The sequence below is a fragment of the Coturnix japonica genome, unplaced genomic scaffold, assembly GCF_054131305.1.
Source record: "Coturnix japonica strain WE unplaced genomic scaffold, WE-NBRP24 Scf061, whole genome shotgun sequence".
Taxonomy (NCBI): Eukaryota; Metazoa; Chordata; class Aves; order Galliformes; family Phasianidae; genus Coturnix; species Coturnix japonica.
This window is the reverse complement of record NW_028188964.1, coordinates 572,420-586,722: the sequence shown is the minus strand read 5'-3', so window position 1 is coordinate 586,722 and position 14,303 is coordinate 572,420. Positions and strand designations below refer to the sequence as shown.

Genomic DNA, 14,303 nt, shown 5'->3' with positions numbered 1-14,303 from the left:
TTTTCCTGGTCTTTCAACCAATCAGAGCTCTCCTCCAGCCCTCATTTGCATACGGCTGAGGCAATAGTTACACAGCACTAACGGCTTCATCCTATAGGAGGATATAGGGTGAGACTATGGGGTCTATGGGGTCTTATAGGGTTTTATGGGGTGTATGGGGTCTTATGGGGTCCTATGGGGTCTTATGGGGTCTCTATGGGGTCTATGGGGTCTTATTGGGTCTTATGGGGTCATATGGGGTCCTATAGGGTCTTATGGGATTCTATGGGGTCTTATGGGGTCCTATGGGGTCTTATAGGGTCCTATGGGGTCTTATGAGGTCCTATGGGGTCTTATAGGGTCCTATGGGGTCCTATGGGGTTCTATGGGGTCTTATGGGGTCTTATGGAGTTCTATGGGGTCCTATTGCTTCCTATTGATTCCTATGGGGTCTTATGGGGTCTTATGGAGTTCTATGGGGTCCTATTGCTTCCTATTGATTCCTATGGGGTCATATTGTTTCCTATGGGGTCTTATGGGGTCCTATGGGGTCCTATGGGGTCTTATGGGGTCTATGGGGTCTCTATGGGGTCTCTATGGGGTCTTATGGGGTCTCTATGGTGTCCTATGGGGTCCTATGGAGTCTTATGGTGCCTATGGGGTCTCATTGGTTCCTATGAGATCCTATAGATTCCTATTGGTTCCTATGGGGTCTTATAGGGTCTCTATGGGGTCCTATGGGGTCTTATGGGGTCTCTATGGGGTCTTATGGGGTCTATAGGGTCTTATGGGGTCTTATGGGGTCCTATGGGTTCTATGGGGTCATATGGGATTCTATGGGGTTCTATGGGATTCTATGGGGTCTTATGAGGTCCTATGGGGTCAATGGGGTTTATGGGGTCTCTATGGGGACTTATGGGGTCCTATGGGGTTCTATGGGGTCTATGGGGTCTTAAGGGGTCTTATTGCTTCCTATAGGGTCTAATGGGGTCCTATGGGGTCTTATGGGGTCTCTATGGGGTCTTATGGGGTCTCTATGGGGACTTATGGGGTTCTATGGGGTCTCTATGGGGTCTTATGGGGTCCTATGGGATCCTATGGTGTTTCATGGGGTCTATGGGGTCTTATGGGGTCCTATGGGGTCTCTATGAAGTCCTATGGGGTCTTATGGGGTCTCTATGGGGTCCTATGGGGTCTCTATGGGGTCTTATGGGGTCTATGGGGTTCTATGGGGTCTTATGGTGCCTATGGGGTCTCATTGGTTCCTATGAGATCCTATAGATTCCTATTGGTTCCTATGGGGTCTTATAGGGTCTCTATGGGGTCCTATGGGGTCTTATGGGGTCTCTATGGGGTCTTATGGGGTCTATAGGGTCTTATGGGGTCTTATGGGGTCCTATGGGTTCTATGGGGTCATATGGGATTCTATGGGGTTCTATGGGATTCTATGGGGTCTTATGAGGTCCTATGGGGTCAATGGGGTTTATGGGGTCTCTATGGGGACTTATGGGGTCCTATGGGGTTCTATGGGGTCTATGGGGTCTAATGGGGTCCTATGGGGTCTTATGGGGTCTTACAGGGTCTTATAGGCTCTATGGGGTCTTATGGGGTCTTATGGGGTCCTATTGCTTCCTATTGATTCCTATGGGGTCATATTGCTTCCTATGGGGTCCTATGGGGTCTTATGAGGTCCTATGGGGTCTTATGGGGTCTATGGGTCTTATGGGGCCTTATGGGGTCTTATGGGGTCCTATGGGGTCTTAAGGGGTCTTATTGCTTCCTATAGGGTCTAATGGGGTCCTATGGGGTGTTATGGGCTCTCAGTGGGGTCTTATGGAGTCGTATTGGTTCCTATGGGGTCCTATGTGGTCTCTATGGGGTCTTATGGGGTCTTATGGTGTCCTATAGGGTCCTATGGGGTCCTATTAATTCCTATGGGGTCCTATTGTTTCCTATGGGGTCTTACGTGGTCCTCCAAGGCCATAGAGTTGGAGGGCCGGGGGGGATAGGAGGCTCCTCCAGGATCATAGAGTTGTAGGCTGAGGGGATATTAAGTCCTCCAAGGCCATAGAGTTGAATGGGAAGGGGGGATAGGAGCCTCCTCCAAGCCCCATAGCTTAACTAGGCCTCTAACACCCCCATTCAGCCCTTAATTAACCCAATTAAACCCTTAATTAACCCAATTAAGCCCTAATTAACCTCATTAGAGCTAAGATGGACAATGAAGCCTTCGAGATGGGACCCGAGGAACCCGTCGGGTCCCGGAAGAGAAAAGATGGACACCATAAAAAGGTAAGGATTGGGGTGAGGCCTAGTGAGGCCTAGTGAAGCCTAGCGAGGCCTAGTGAGGCCTAGTGACAACTCTATAGAGTTCCTATGGGGTCTTATGGGGTCTCTATGGGGACTTATGGGGTACTATGGGGTCTATGGGGTCTCCCCATAGAGACCCCATAGAACCTCTATGGGGTTCTATGGGATCATATGGGGTTTATGGGGTCTAATAGGGTTTTATGGGGTCCTATGGGGTTCTATAGGGTCTTATGGGGTCCTATGGGGTTCTATAGGGTCTTATGGGGTCTCTATGGGGTCTCTATGAGGTCGATGGGGTCCTATGGGATCTTATGGGGTTCTATGGGGTCCTATTGGGTTCTATGGGGTCTTATGGTTTCTAAAGGGGTCCTATTGATTCCTATGGGGTCTTATGGGGTCTCTATGGGGTCTCTATGGGGTCCTATTGATTCCTATGGGGTTCTATGGGGTCTCATTAGATACTATGGGGTCTTATGGGATCCTATGGGGTCTCATTGGATACTATGGGGTCTTATGGGGTCCTATGGGGTCCTATGGGGTCTTATGGGGTCTCTATGGGGTCTTATGGGGTCTACAGGGTCCTATGGGGTTCTATGGGGTCCTATGGGGTCTTATGGGGTCTATTGGGTCCTATGGGGTCTCTATGGGGTCCTATGGGGTCTTATGGGGTCCTATGGGTTCTTATAGGGACTTATGGTTTCTATGAGGTCATATGGGTCTCTATGGGGTCTTACTAGTGAGGCCTAGTAAGGCCTAGTGAGGCCTAGCGAGGCCTAGCAAGGCCTAGCGAGGCCTACCTAGGCCTATCATGGCCGACCTTGGCTTGGATTGGATTGGCCTAGCACAGCCATCTTGGGCCTACCTTGGCCTACCTAGGCCTGGATTGGATTGGATTGGCCTAGCACGGCCATCTTGGGCCTATCATGGCCTACCTAGGCCTGGATTGGATTGGATTGGATTGGATTGGATTGGATTGGCCTAGCATGGCCATCTTGGGCCTAGCATGGCCTACCTTGGCCTGGCTTGGCCTAACTAGGCGTAACTAGGCCTAGCATGGCCTACCTTGGCCTACCTTGGCCTAACTAGGCCTAACTAGGCCTAGCATGGCCTACCTTGGCCTAGCAGGGCCTAACTAGGCCTAACTAGGCCCAATTAGGCCTAACTTGGCCCACTTCGGCCCGGTTCGGCCTATGTAACCCCCCCTTTCTCCCCTCCCCCCCATATCCAAGATGGTGCCCGAGTGGGGCAGGAGATCCCTATGGAAGCTGTTCGGCCTCTGCCTGTTGGCCGGCTCCATTACGACCGCCGTGGGGCTGGGAAGCTTGAGCATCATCTATAGGAAGGCGATTAACGAGCTGCGTGTTAACGAGGTGGTTAATGAGGTGGAGGGGGACGAAGGACGGCTCTGGTTCGTGTATAGGATGAGGATGTCGGAGGTAAGTGGATGGGGGGGATATGGGGTGGGGGGAGGAAGTGGGGGGGAAATAAGGGGGGAAGAGGAAGTAAGGGGGATATAGGGGGGAAATAGGGGGGGAAGAGGAAGTGGGGGGGATATAGGGGGGAAATAAGGGGGGGAAGAGGAAGTAGGGGGGGGATATAGAGGAAAAATAAGGGGGGAAGGGGAAATAGGGGGGGATATAGGGGGGAAATAAGGGGGGAAGAGGGAGTAGGGGGGATATAGGGGGAAAATAAGGGGGGAAAAGGAAGTGGGGGGGATACAGGGGGGAAATAAGGGGGGAAGAGCAAGTGGGGGGGATATAGGGGGGAAATAAGGGGGGGAAGAGGAAGTGGGGAGGATATAGGGGGGAAATAAGGGGGGAAGAGGAATTGGGGGGATATAGGGGGGAAATAGGGGAGGAAGAGGAAGTGGGGGGGATATAGGGGGGAAGAGGAAATAGGGGGGGATATAGGGGGGAAATAAGGGGGGAAGAGGAAATAGGGGGGGATATAGGGGGGAAATAAGGGGGGAAGAGGAAATAGGGGGGGATATAGGGGGGAAATAAGGGGGGAAGGGGAAGTGGGGGGGATATAGGGGGGGAAATAAGGGGGGGAAGAAGAAGTGGGGGGGATATAGGGGGGAAATAGGGGGGGAAGAGGAAGTGGGGAGGATATAGGGGGGAAATAAGGGGGGAAGAGGAAGTAGGGGGGATATAGGGATGAAATAAGGGGGGAAGAGGAAGTGGGGGGGATATAGGGGGGAAATAAGGGGGGAAGAGGAAGTGGAGGGATATAGGGGGGAAATAAGGGGGGGAGAGGAAGTGAGGGGGATATAGGGGGGAAATAAGGGGGGGAAGAGGAAGTAGGGGGGGATATATGGGGAAAATAAGGGGGGAAGAGAAAGTGGAGTGATATGGAAGGAAATAAGGGGGGAAGAGGAAATAGGGGGGGATATAGGGGGGAAATAAGGGGGGAAGAGGAAGTGGGGGGATATAGGGGGGAGAGGAAGTTGGGGAGGAAGTGAGGAGGAAGTGGAAGTGGGGAGGAGGAAGAGGAAGGGAGGGAGGAAGAGGAAGTGGGAGGGGAAGGGGAAGAGGAAGTGGGGAGGAAGAGGAAGGGAATGGGAAGAGGGAGGGGAATAAGAGGGGGAAGGGAAGAAGGAAGAGGAAGAGGAAGTAGGGAGGTAGAGGAAGAGGAAGAGGAAGGAAAAGACAAAGTGGGAGGGAAGAGGAAGTGTGGGGGGGAAGTGGGGAGGAAGTGGGGAGGAAGTGGGAGGGGAGAGGAGAGGAAGTAAGAGGGGAAGGGAGGAAGGGGAGGGGAAGAGGAAGTGGGGGGGGTATAGAGGGGAGAGGAAATGGAAGGGGAAGAGAAAGCGGGAGGGGAGAGGAAATGGACTTATGGGCTTATGGGGTCCTATAGGGTCCTATGGGGTCTTATGGGGTCCTATTGCTTCCTATTGATTCCTATGGGGTTTATGGGGTCTTATGAGGTCCTATAGGGTCCTATGGGGTCTTATGGGGTCCTATTGCTTCCTATTGATTCCTATGGGGTTTATGGGGTCTTATGAGGTCCTATGGGGTCTTATGGTGTGCTATGGTGTCTTCTGGGGTCTTATGGGATCCTATGGGGTCCTAAGGGGTCTTCTGGGGTCCTATTGCTTCCTATTGATTCCTAAGGGGTTTATGGGGTCCTATGGGGTCTTATGGGGTCCTATAGGGCCCTATGGGGTATCTTCTTCCTTTCCTATGGGAAGGGGAAGGGGAAGAGGAAAGGGAATAAGCCCATTTCCTTTCCAGCCACAACACTACCCTGGAGGTGAAATCCAATGGGTGATGTACCGGCTGGATCCCAAGCGTTATCCGGATCGAGAAGCTCGCGTCTTCGCTCAAAGCCTCCACGAGCATCAAGCCAAAATGAGCCTGGCTTTAATCAGGATCAAACCTGGAGCGCTCCGGGTCCCCCACTGGCATTTTAATGCCAACGTCCATGGCTACGTGGTGCAGGTAGGCCACAGCCTTTGGTTTTGCTTCCACTTCCTCTTTCTCTCTTCCACCTTTAAGAATATACTTTCTTTTCCTCTATGGCTTCATTTAACCCTTATTCCCCTACCTTGTAATCCATTTACCTCGCGGGTCTACCCTAAAACCCTATAGGATTTGGCCATGTTATATAGGAGCGGCCCATGTTAATTGGGGGTAGCCTTTGGTTTTACTTCCACTTCCTCTTTCTCTTTTCCACCTTTAATCCTATGCTTCCTCTTCATCCTTGGCCTCATCCAACCCTTCTTCCCCCATATTATAATCCCCTTACCTCGCAGGTCTACCCTAAAATCCTATAGGATTTGGCCATGTTATATATAGGGGCAGCCCATGTTAATTGGGGGTGGCCTTTGGTTTTACTTCCACTTCCTCTTTCTCTCTTCCACCTTTAATCCTATAATTCTTCCTCCTTGGCTTCATCCAGTCCTTCCTCCCCCACCTTATAACCCTTTACCTCGTGGGTCTACCCTAAAACCCTATAGGATTTACCCTATATTCTATAGGGCACAACATGGATCTCGCTTTTCCTCCCACTTCCTCTTTCTCTCTTCCGCTTTTGACCCTACACTTTCGATTCCTCTTTCTCCTTATCCATCCCTTCTTTCCCCACCTTATAGCCCCTTTACCTCGCGGGTCTACTCTAAATCTAATAGGATTTCCCCTATAATCTATAGGGCACGGCCTGGATCGGCATCGTCACCCCAACCAATGTCACCACCTACCGAGCCGAAGTCGGCCAGGTCCTTTTCTTCCCCCGGAACGTTCTTCATTGGATCCAAAACACGGAGGACAGGGGGGAAGGAAATAAAAGCCGGACCCCAAAAGAACTCGTCCTCGTTCTCTTTTATGGGACCCACGAGGAGCTGAAGACGTTGGAGGTGGATGAGGCCATTAATGGGACCCCGAATGAAATCTTAATTGAGGCTCTACAGGTATGGGGGGGGGGGGGTGGAAAATGGGTTTTTTGGGGCTGTTTTGGAAGGTCCTAGAAGGGATTGAAGGGATTGAGGTGAAAGAGGGGACCCGGCCGGTTAAAATGGTGGTGGTTGCGTCTCTCTATCATGTTCCATTGAGGAGATATAGGGTTTTATATGGGATGGTAGGGTGTTTCTATGAGGTTCCGTTGAGGAGATATAGGGTTTTATATGGGACTTGGGTCCTGGAAGGTTAATAATGGGGATTTGGGGTCGTCCCATTGGGTTATATGGGGGAGATATAGGGTTTTATATGGGATTTGGGTCCTGGAAGGTTAATAATGGGGATTTGGGGTCGTCCCATTGGGTTCTATGGGGATTTGGGTCCTGGAAAAGGGATAAGAAGGAACTTGGGTCCTGGAAGGTTAATAATGGGGATTTTGGGTCTTCCCATTGGGTTCTATGGGGGAGATATAGGGTTTTATATGGGATTTGGGTCCTGGAAGGTTAATAATGGGGATTTGGGGTCGTCCCATTGGGTTCTATGGGGGATTTGGGTTCTGGAAGGGGGATAAGAAGGAACTTGGGTCCTGGAAGTTTAAAATGGAGGCGGTTGGGTGTTTCTATGGGGTTCCGTTGAGGAGATATAGGGTTTTATATGGGATTTGGGTCCTGGAAGGGGAAAAGGGAGGTAATAGGGTCGTCCCATTGGGTTCTATGGGGTTTTGGGTCCTGGAAGGGTAAAAGTTGGTAATAGGGTCTTCCCATTGGGTTCTATGGGGCATTTGGGTCCTGGAAGGGTAAAAGGGAAGTAATAGGGTCATCCCATTGGGTTCTATGTGGGATTTGGGTCCTGGAAGGGTAAAAGGGAAGTAATAGGGTCTTCCCATTGGGTTCAATGGGGTTTTGGGTCCTGGAAGGGGAAAAGGGAGGAAATAGGGTCGTCCCATTGGGTTCTATGGGGGATTTGGGTCCTGGCAGGTTAATAACGGGGTTCTTTTGGGTTCTGGCAGCTTCGTAGTGTTCGGGATTGGATTGGAAGCTTCCAGAAGGTCCCGATCCTACAAAGCATGAACCACCCCATTAATTTAAGTCAATTAGTGTGGGATGTTAATTACACCCAGGCGGATAACGAGCAAATATGGCGGTATTTATATGACCTTAAAGGTAAGGACCCTATAAGACCCCATAGACCCCATAGACCCCATAAGACCCCATAAGACTCCATAGACCCCATAAGACCCCATAAGACCCCATAAGACCCCATAGACCCCATTAGACCCCATAAGACCCCATAGACCCCATAAGACTCCATAAGACCCCATAGACCCCATTAGACCCCATAAGACACCATAGACACCAAAAGACTCCATAGACCCCATAAGACCCATAAGACCCCATAAGACCCCATAGACCCCATTAGACCCCATAGACCCCATAGACCCCATAAGACCCCATAGACCCCATAGACCCCATAAGACCCCATAGAACCCATTAGACCCCATAAGACCCCATAGACCCCATAAGATCCCATAAGACCCCATAGACCCCATTAGACCCCATAAGACCCCATAGACCCCATTAGACCCCATAAGACCCCATAGACCCCATTAGACCCCATAAGACTCCATAGACCCCATAAGACCCCATAAGACCCCATAAGACCCCATAGACCCCATTAGACCCCATAGACCCCATAGACCCCATAAGACCCCATAAGACCCCATAAGACCCCATAGACCCTATAGACCCCATAAGACCCCATAGACCCCATAAGACCCCATTATTACCCTTCTAGGACCTTAAAGACCCCATAAGACCCCATTATTCCTCTTAGAGGACTTTAATAGACCCCATAAGACCCCATAGACCCCATTAGACCCCATTATTCCCCTTCCAGGACCTTATAGACCCCATAAGACCCCATAGACCCCATTAGACCCCATTAGACCCCATTATTACCCTTCCAGGACCTTATAGACCCCATAAGACCCCATAGACTCCATAAGACCCCATTGACCCCCATTATTCCCCTTCCAGGACCTTAATAGACCCCATAAGACCCCATAGACCCCATTAGATCCCATTAGACCCCATTATTCCCCTTCCAGGACCTTCTCAACCCCATAAGACCCCATAGACCCCATAAGACCCCATTATTCCCCTTCCAGGACCTTAATGACCCCCATTAACCCCCATTTTACCCTTCCAGGACCTTAATAAACCCAATAAGACCCCATTGACCCCATTATTACCCCTCCAGGACCTTAATAGACCCCATAAGACCCCATAAGACCCCATAGGACCCCATAGGACCCTATAAGATCCTATAGACCCCATAGACCCCGTAAGACCCCATAGGACCCCATTATTACCCTTCCAGGACCTTAAAGACCCCATAAGACCCCATAGACCCCATAAGACCCCATTAAACCCCATTGACCCCCTTTATCTCCCTTCCAGGACCTTCTCAACACCATAAGACCTCATAGACCCCATTATTCCCCTTCCAAGACCTTAATAACCCCATAAGACCCCATAGACACCATAAGACCCCATTAAACCCCACTATTACCCTTCCAGGACCTTAAAGACCACATAGACCCCCATTATTACCCTTCCAGGACCTTAATAGACCCCATAAGACCCTATAAGACCCCATTAGACCCCATTCTTCCCCTTCCAGGACCTTAATACCCCCATATAATCCCATATTCCCCTTCCAGGACCCTTCCTTTAACCTTCCAGGACCTTTCTATCCCCCTTAGGTTCCCCTCCGGCACCATTTAATGGCGGAGTTTTCCATTGGGCTCCGTATCGACCTGCCAGGACCTGGATGGAACCAATGAATCTCATTTACATCCAGTCGCTCCTTCAGGTAACGCCTTTAAGCTGCCAGGACCTTGGAGGGGTCGGTTGCCAAATAGTGAGCCATTGGATTACATAGGAAACCGGTGTTGCCCAATAGTGAGCCATTGGAATGCATAGGTGCCAAATAAGGAGCTATTGGAATACATAGGGGCCCATCGTTGCCAAATAGTGAGCCATTAAAAGACATAGGAAACCATACTTGCCAAATAGTGATCCATTAGATTACATAGGAAACCAGAGTTGCCAAATAGTGAGCCATTAGGTTACATTGGAAAGCGTAGTTGCCAAATAGTGATCCATTGGATTACATAGAGCCCCATAGCTGCCAAATAGTGATCGATAGAGTCCCATAGGACCCCATAGCTGCCAAATAGTCATCCATAGACCCCCATAGAGCCCCATAGACCCCCATAGAGCCCCATAGAACCCCATAGAACCCCATAGAGCCCCATAACCCCCCATAGGACCCCATAGAGTCCCATAGCCACCGCATAGGACCCTATAGACCCCCATAGAGCCCCATAGGGATCCATTAGACCCCATAGACCCCCCATAGGACCCCCATAGAGCCCCATAGCTGCCAAATAGTGACCCATGGAGCCCCATAGGACCCCATAGACCCCCATAGCCACCCCATAGGACCCTATAGAGCCCCATAGGACCCCATAACCCTCCACTGGACCCCATAGAGCCCCATAGCTGCCAAATACACACCCATTAGACCCCATAGAGCCCCATAGGACCCCATAGAGTCCCATAGCACCCCATAACCCCCCATAGAACTCCATAGAACCGTCATAGGATCCCATAGGGCCCCATACCTGCCAAATACAGACCCATTAGACCCCATAGAGCCCCATAGGACCCCATAGAGCCCCATAGACCCCATAACCCCCCATAGAACCCCATAGAGCCCCATAGCTGTCTAATAGTGATCCATTAGCCCCCATAGCTGCCAAATAGTGATTCATTGGACCCCATAGGACCCCTACGACCCCCATAGACCCCCCATAGGACCCCCATAGAGCCCCATAGAGCCCCATAGAACCCCATAGAGCTCCATAGCTGCCAAATAGTGATCCATTGACTCCTATAGAGCCCCATAGGACCCCATAGCCACCCCATAGATTCCCATAGAGCCCCATAGACCCCCATAGACCCCCATAGGACCCCATAGACCCCCCATAGACCCCCATATAAACCTATATAACCCTATGTGATCCTATATATAACCCATTGCAGCACCCCGATCCTCTCACCATAGCCACCCTAAGGATCTTCCCTAACGAACTTGGCCAACCCCATTATCATCTTAACGCTAACGAGCTGGCTTACGTCCTCCAAGGCTGTGGCAAGGTAAGGCCCTATATTGTATATAGGGGATATAGGGGGGTGGGATGCAAATGAGGCTTAATGAGATCATGAATATGCAAACGCAGGCCGGCCTGGTGTTGGAGAATGGGGAGAGCCTGAGCTTCGAGGTGGAAGTGGGAGACGTCCTATTCTTCCCTATGGGGAGCCAGCATTACTTGAAGAGCGGGTGCCCCGAAGGGATCCTATTGGTGCTGGGTTATAGCACCGGGAATATGGTGGGTCTATGGGGTCTATATGGGGTTCTATGGGGGGCTATGGGGTCTATAGGGGTCTATGGGGCTCTGTGGGGCTCTACGGGGGGCTATGGGGTCTATATGGGGTCCTATTGGATCCAATTGGGTCCTATGGGGTTCTATGGGGTCCTATGGGGGCTCTATGGGGTTCTATGGGGTCCTATTGGGTTCTATGGGGCTCTATGGAGCCTTATGGGGTCTATAGGGGTCTATGGGGGTCTATGGGGCTCTATGGGGGTCTATGGGGCTCTATGGGGGGTCTATAGGGGTCTATGGGTCACTATTTGGCAGCTATGGTGTCTATGGGGGTCTATGGGGGTCTATGGGGCTCTATGGGGCTCTATGGGGTCTATATGGGGCTCTATGGGGCTCTATGGGGTCCTATGGGGGTCTGTGGGGGTTTATGGGGTGTCTATGGGGCTCTATGGCGTTCTATGGGGGTCTATGGGGCTCTATGGGGTTCTATGGTGTTCTATGGAGCTCTATGGGGGTCTTTTGGGGTCTGTGGGGCTCTATGGGGGGTCTATAGGGGTCTATGGGTCTCTATGGGGGTCTATGGGGGGCTATAGGGCTCTATGGTGTGCTATGGGGTCTCTATGGGGTTTATGGGGTCTCTATGGGGCTCTATGGGGTAACTATTTGGCATCCCTGGCCCTCCATTCATTCGAATGGATCCCTATTTGGCACCTATGGGCCTCCATTCATTCCTATGGAAGACTGTTTGGCAGCTCAGAGCCTCCATTCATTTTAATGGCTCACTATTTGGCACCTATAGGAACTCCAAACCCAGCGCCTCAATCGCTACTTCCGGTCTCTCCCGGCCGCCATCTTGGCACGCCTCTTCAGTACGGATCTAGAAAAACCCGGATGTTGCTCCGGGATTAATTAAAGCTCATTAATTAACGCTTGTAACTCATTAAACAGATGGCAACGCATTCATTGTATTGAGACGGTCCTCCAGGGCCATAGAGTTGGACCGGGTAGAAGAGACTTCCGGGTTTAGAGAGGCATAAAAAGACTTCCGGGTTCCGAACGCTTCCGAACGCTTCCGAACGCTTCCGAAGCCCGAAGAAACCCGGAAGTCGAGCGGAGCGGCTCCGAACTTGACCCGAGGGGCTCCGAGCGCATCCGAGTGCACCCGAGTGGTTCTGAAGTCGATCCGAGCGCTTCCGAAAGGTTCCGAACGGTTCCGAAGACTGAAGAAACACTAAAGTCGATCGTAACGACCCCGAATGGCTCCGAACTGGACCCGAGTGTTTCCGAGCGTCTCCGAAGTCGACCGGAGCGCTTCCGAACGGTTCCGAATGGTTCCGAAAGGGTCCGAAGCCCGAAGAGACACGGAAATTGCTCGTAGCGATCCCGAATGGCTCCGAAGTGGACCCGAAGGGCTCCGAGCGTTTCCGAGCTCCTCCGAAGTGAACCCGAGCGCTTCCGAAAGGATCCGAATGGTTCCGAAGCCTGAAGAAACCCGGAAGTCGCTCGTAGCGACCCCGAACGGCTCCGAACGGCTCCGAACTGGACCCGAAAGTTTCTGAATGTTTGCGAAGTTGACCCGAGCGCTTCCGAACGGAACCGAAGCCCGAAAAACCCGGAAATCGCTCGTAGCGATCCCGAAATGGACCCGAGCGTTTCCGAAAGGTTCCGAACAGCTCCGAACCCGACCGGAAGCCGCCTGTAGCAACCCGGAAGTCTACCGGAAGTCGCTGGGAGCGGTTCCGAACCCGACCCGAGCGGTTCCGAAGAATTCCGAAGGTGAAATCGAAGGAACCCGAAAGTAAACCGGAACTCGCTCCGAAAAGACCCGAGCGCTTCCGAACGGAGACGAAGTGGATCTCGGAGCAAACCGAAAGTAAACCGGAAGTCGCTTCAGAACGACCCGAGCGCGTCCGCATACATCCGAAGAGAGCCGAACCGGACCGGAAGTCGCCAGACCAACCCGGAAGTAAGCCGGAATACCCTTCAGAAGGCTCCTCCGGCAGCCGAACCGGCTCCGAACACCAGCCGAACTTCGGCTTTTTTCGGCTCTTTTCGGCTCTTTTCAGTTCCGGTACCGGGGATGGAGAAACAAGGGCGGGTGGATTGTCCGGCGTTACCGCCCGGGTGGAAGAAGGAAGAAGTCCACGCCTCACTTTGGCCTCAAGACTACTAAGCTGCAAGGCCTATTGGCCAGGCTCTCGGCCTCCCTCCAGGCTGTTTTACCTTAAGGCCTCTAAGCCTCCTGGGCAACCTCTAAGCCTTTAGGCCTCCCCCTATGCCTCTAGGACAGCTTGCAGGCATCTGTGCCTCCAGGTGTGTTCTCCATTACAGCTCTAAGCCTTCCTTTGTGCCGTCAATGCTCATGGACTCGTGGTCTCTTTTTTGGCCTCCCTCTGTGCATCAGGCCCTCAAAACCTCAGTGCTTCCAGTCCAGCCCTTTAGTACCTCGGCTCCAGGCCTACCCTGAAGCTTCAAGGACTTTAGGCTCTACAGGGCTGTTAAGGCCTCTCAGCCCCCTTTTTTTGGCTGTGTCCGATAGAACCACCACTGCCCTTGATGCTCTGTCCCATAACCCCCACAGCTTAGCCCCGTAAGCTATGCACGATAAACTTCTGTTTGCCTACAAGCTATGGCCTCTAAGGTTCCCCATGGGGCTCTAGATAACATGGCCAGGGACAGAAATGGGGCTGTTTCTGCCCTTCTTATCACCCGGCCCCTCCCACCGTCTGTCAGGGGCAGGAACCCACAGGACCCATAGAGAACCAAAAGAACATCATAGAGAGTCATAGAGCCACATAAGAACGACAGGGAGCAATAGAGACCCACGGGGAGCCAAGGGGAACAAATACAGACCCATATGGGACCTGAGGTCGCCCTCTTAACGGTTTCACGCCCTCTTGAACTCTCTCTTCAAAGTTCTTTTCAAATTTCCCTTACGGTACTTGTTGGCTATCGGTCTCATGCCGGTATTTAGCCTTAGATGGAGTTTACCGCCCGCTTTGGGCTGCATTCCCAAGCAACCCGACTCCGAGAAGCTATACTGACACACTCACACATGTACCTGCAGGGACCCATATTAGTGCATAGGGGAACATACTGTCCTGGAGCAACCAACTGTGCCCCACAGCCAGTTACGATGATGTTCAGTCACCATGGATCAAGGTTCACGG

At 51.8% G+C, this 14,303-nt stretch overlaps 1 protein-coding gene across 1 annotated transcript; it reads left to right on the top strand.

Annotated features, from left to right (window-relative positions):
- The first annotated feature begins 5,456 nt into the window (after window positions 1-5,456).
- On the top strand, window positions 5,457-12,533 carry LOC146751831 (uncharacterized). Its single transcript, XM_085533529.1, has 7 exons — window positions 5,457-5,729; window positions 6,440-6,697; window positions 7,693-7,846; window positions 9,448-9,557; window positions 10,793-10,906; window positions 10,990-11,139; window positions 11,933-12,533. Exons 1-7 carry the CDS (start codon window positions 5,472-5,474, stop codon window positions 12,044-12,046), a joined length of 1,158 nt encoding a protein of 385 aa, XP_085389655.1. The 5' UTR covers window positions 5,457-5,471; the 3' UTR covers window positions 12,047-12,533.
- Window positions 12,534-14,303: the final 1,770 nt, after the last annotated feature.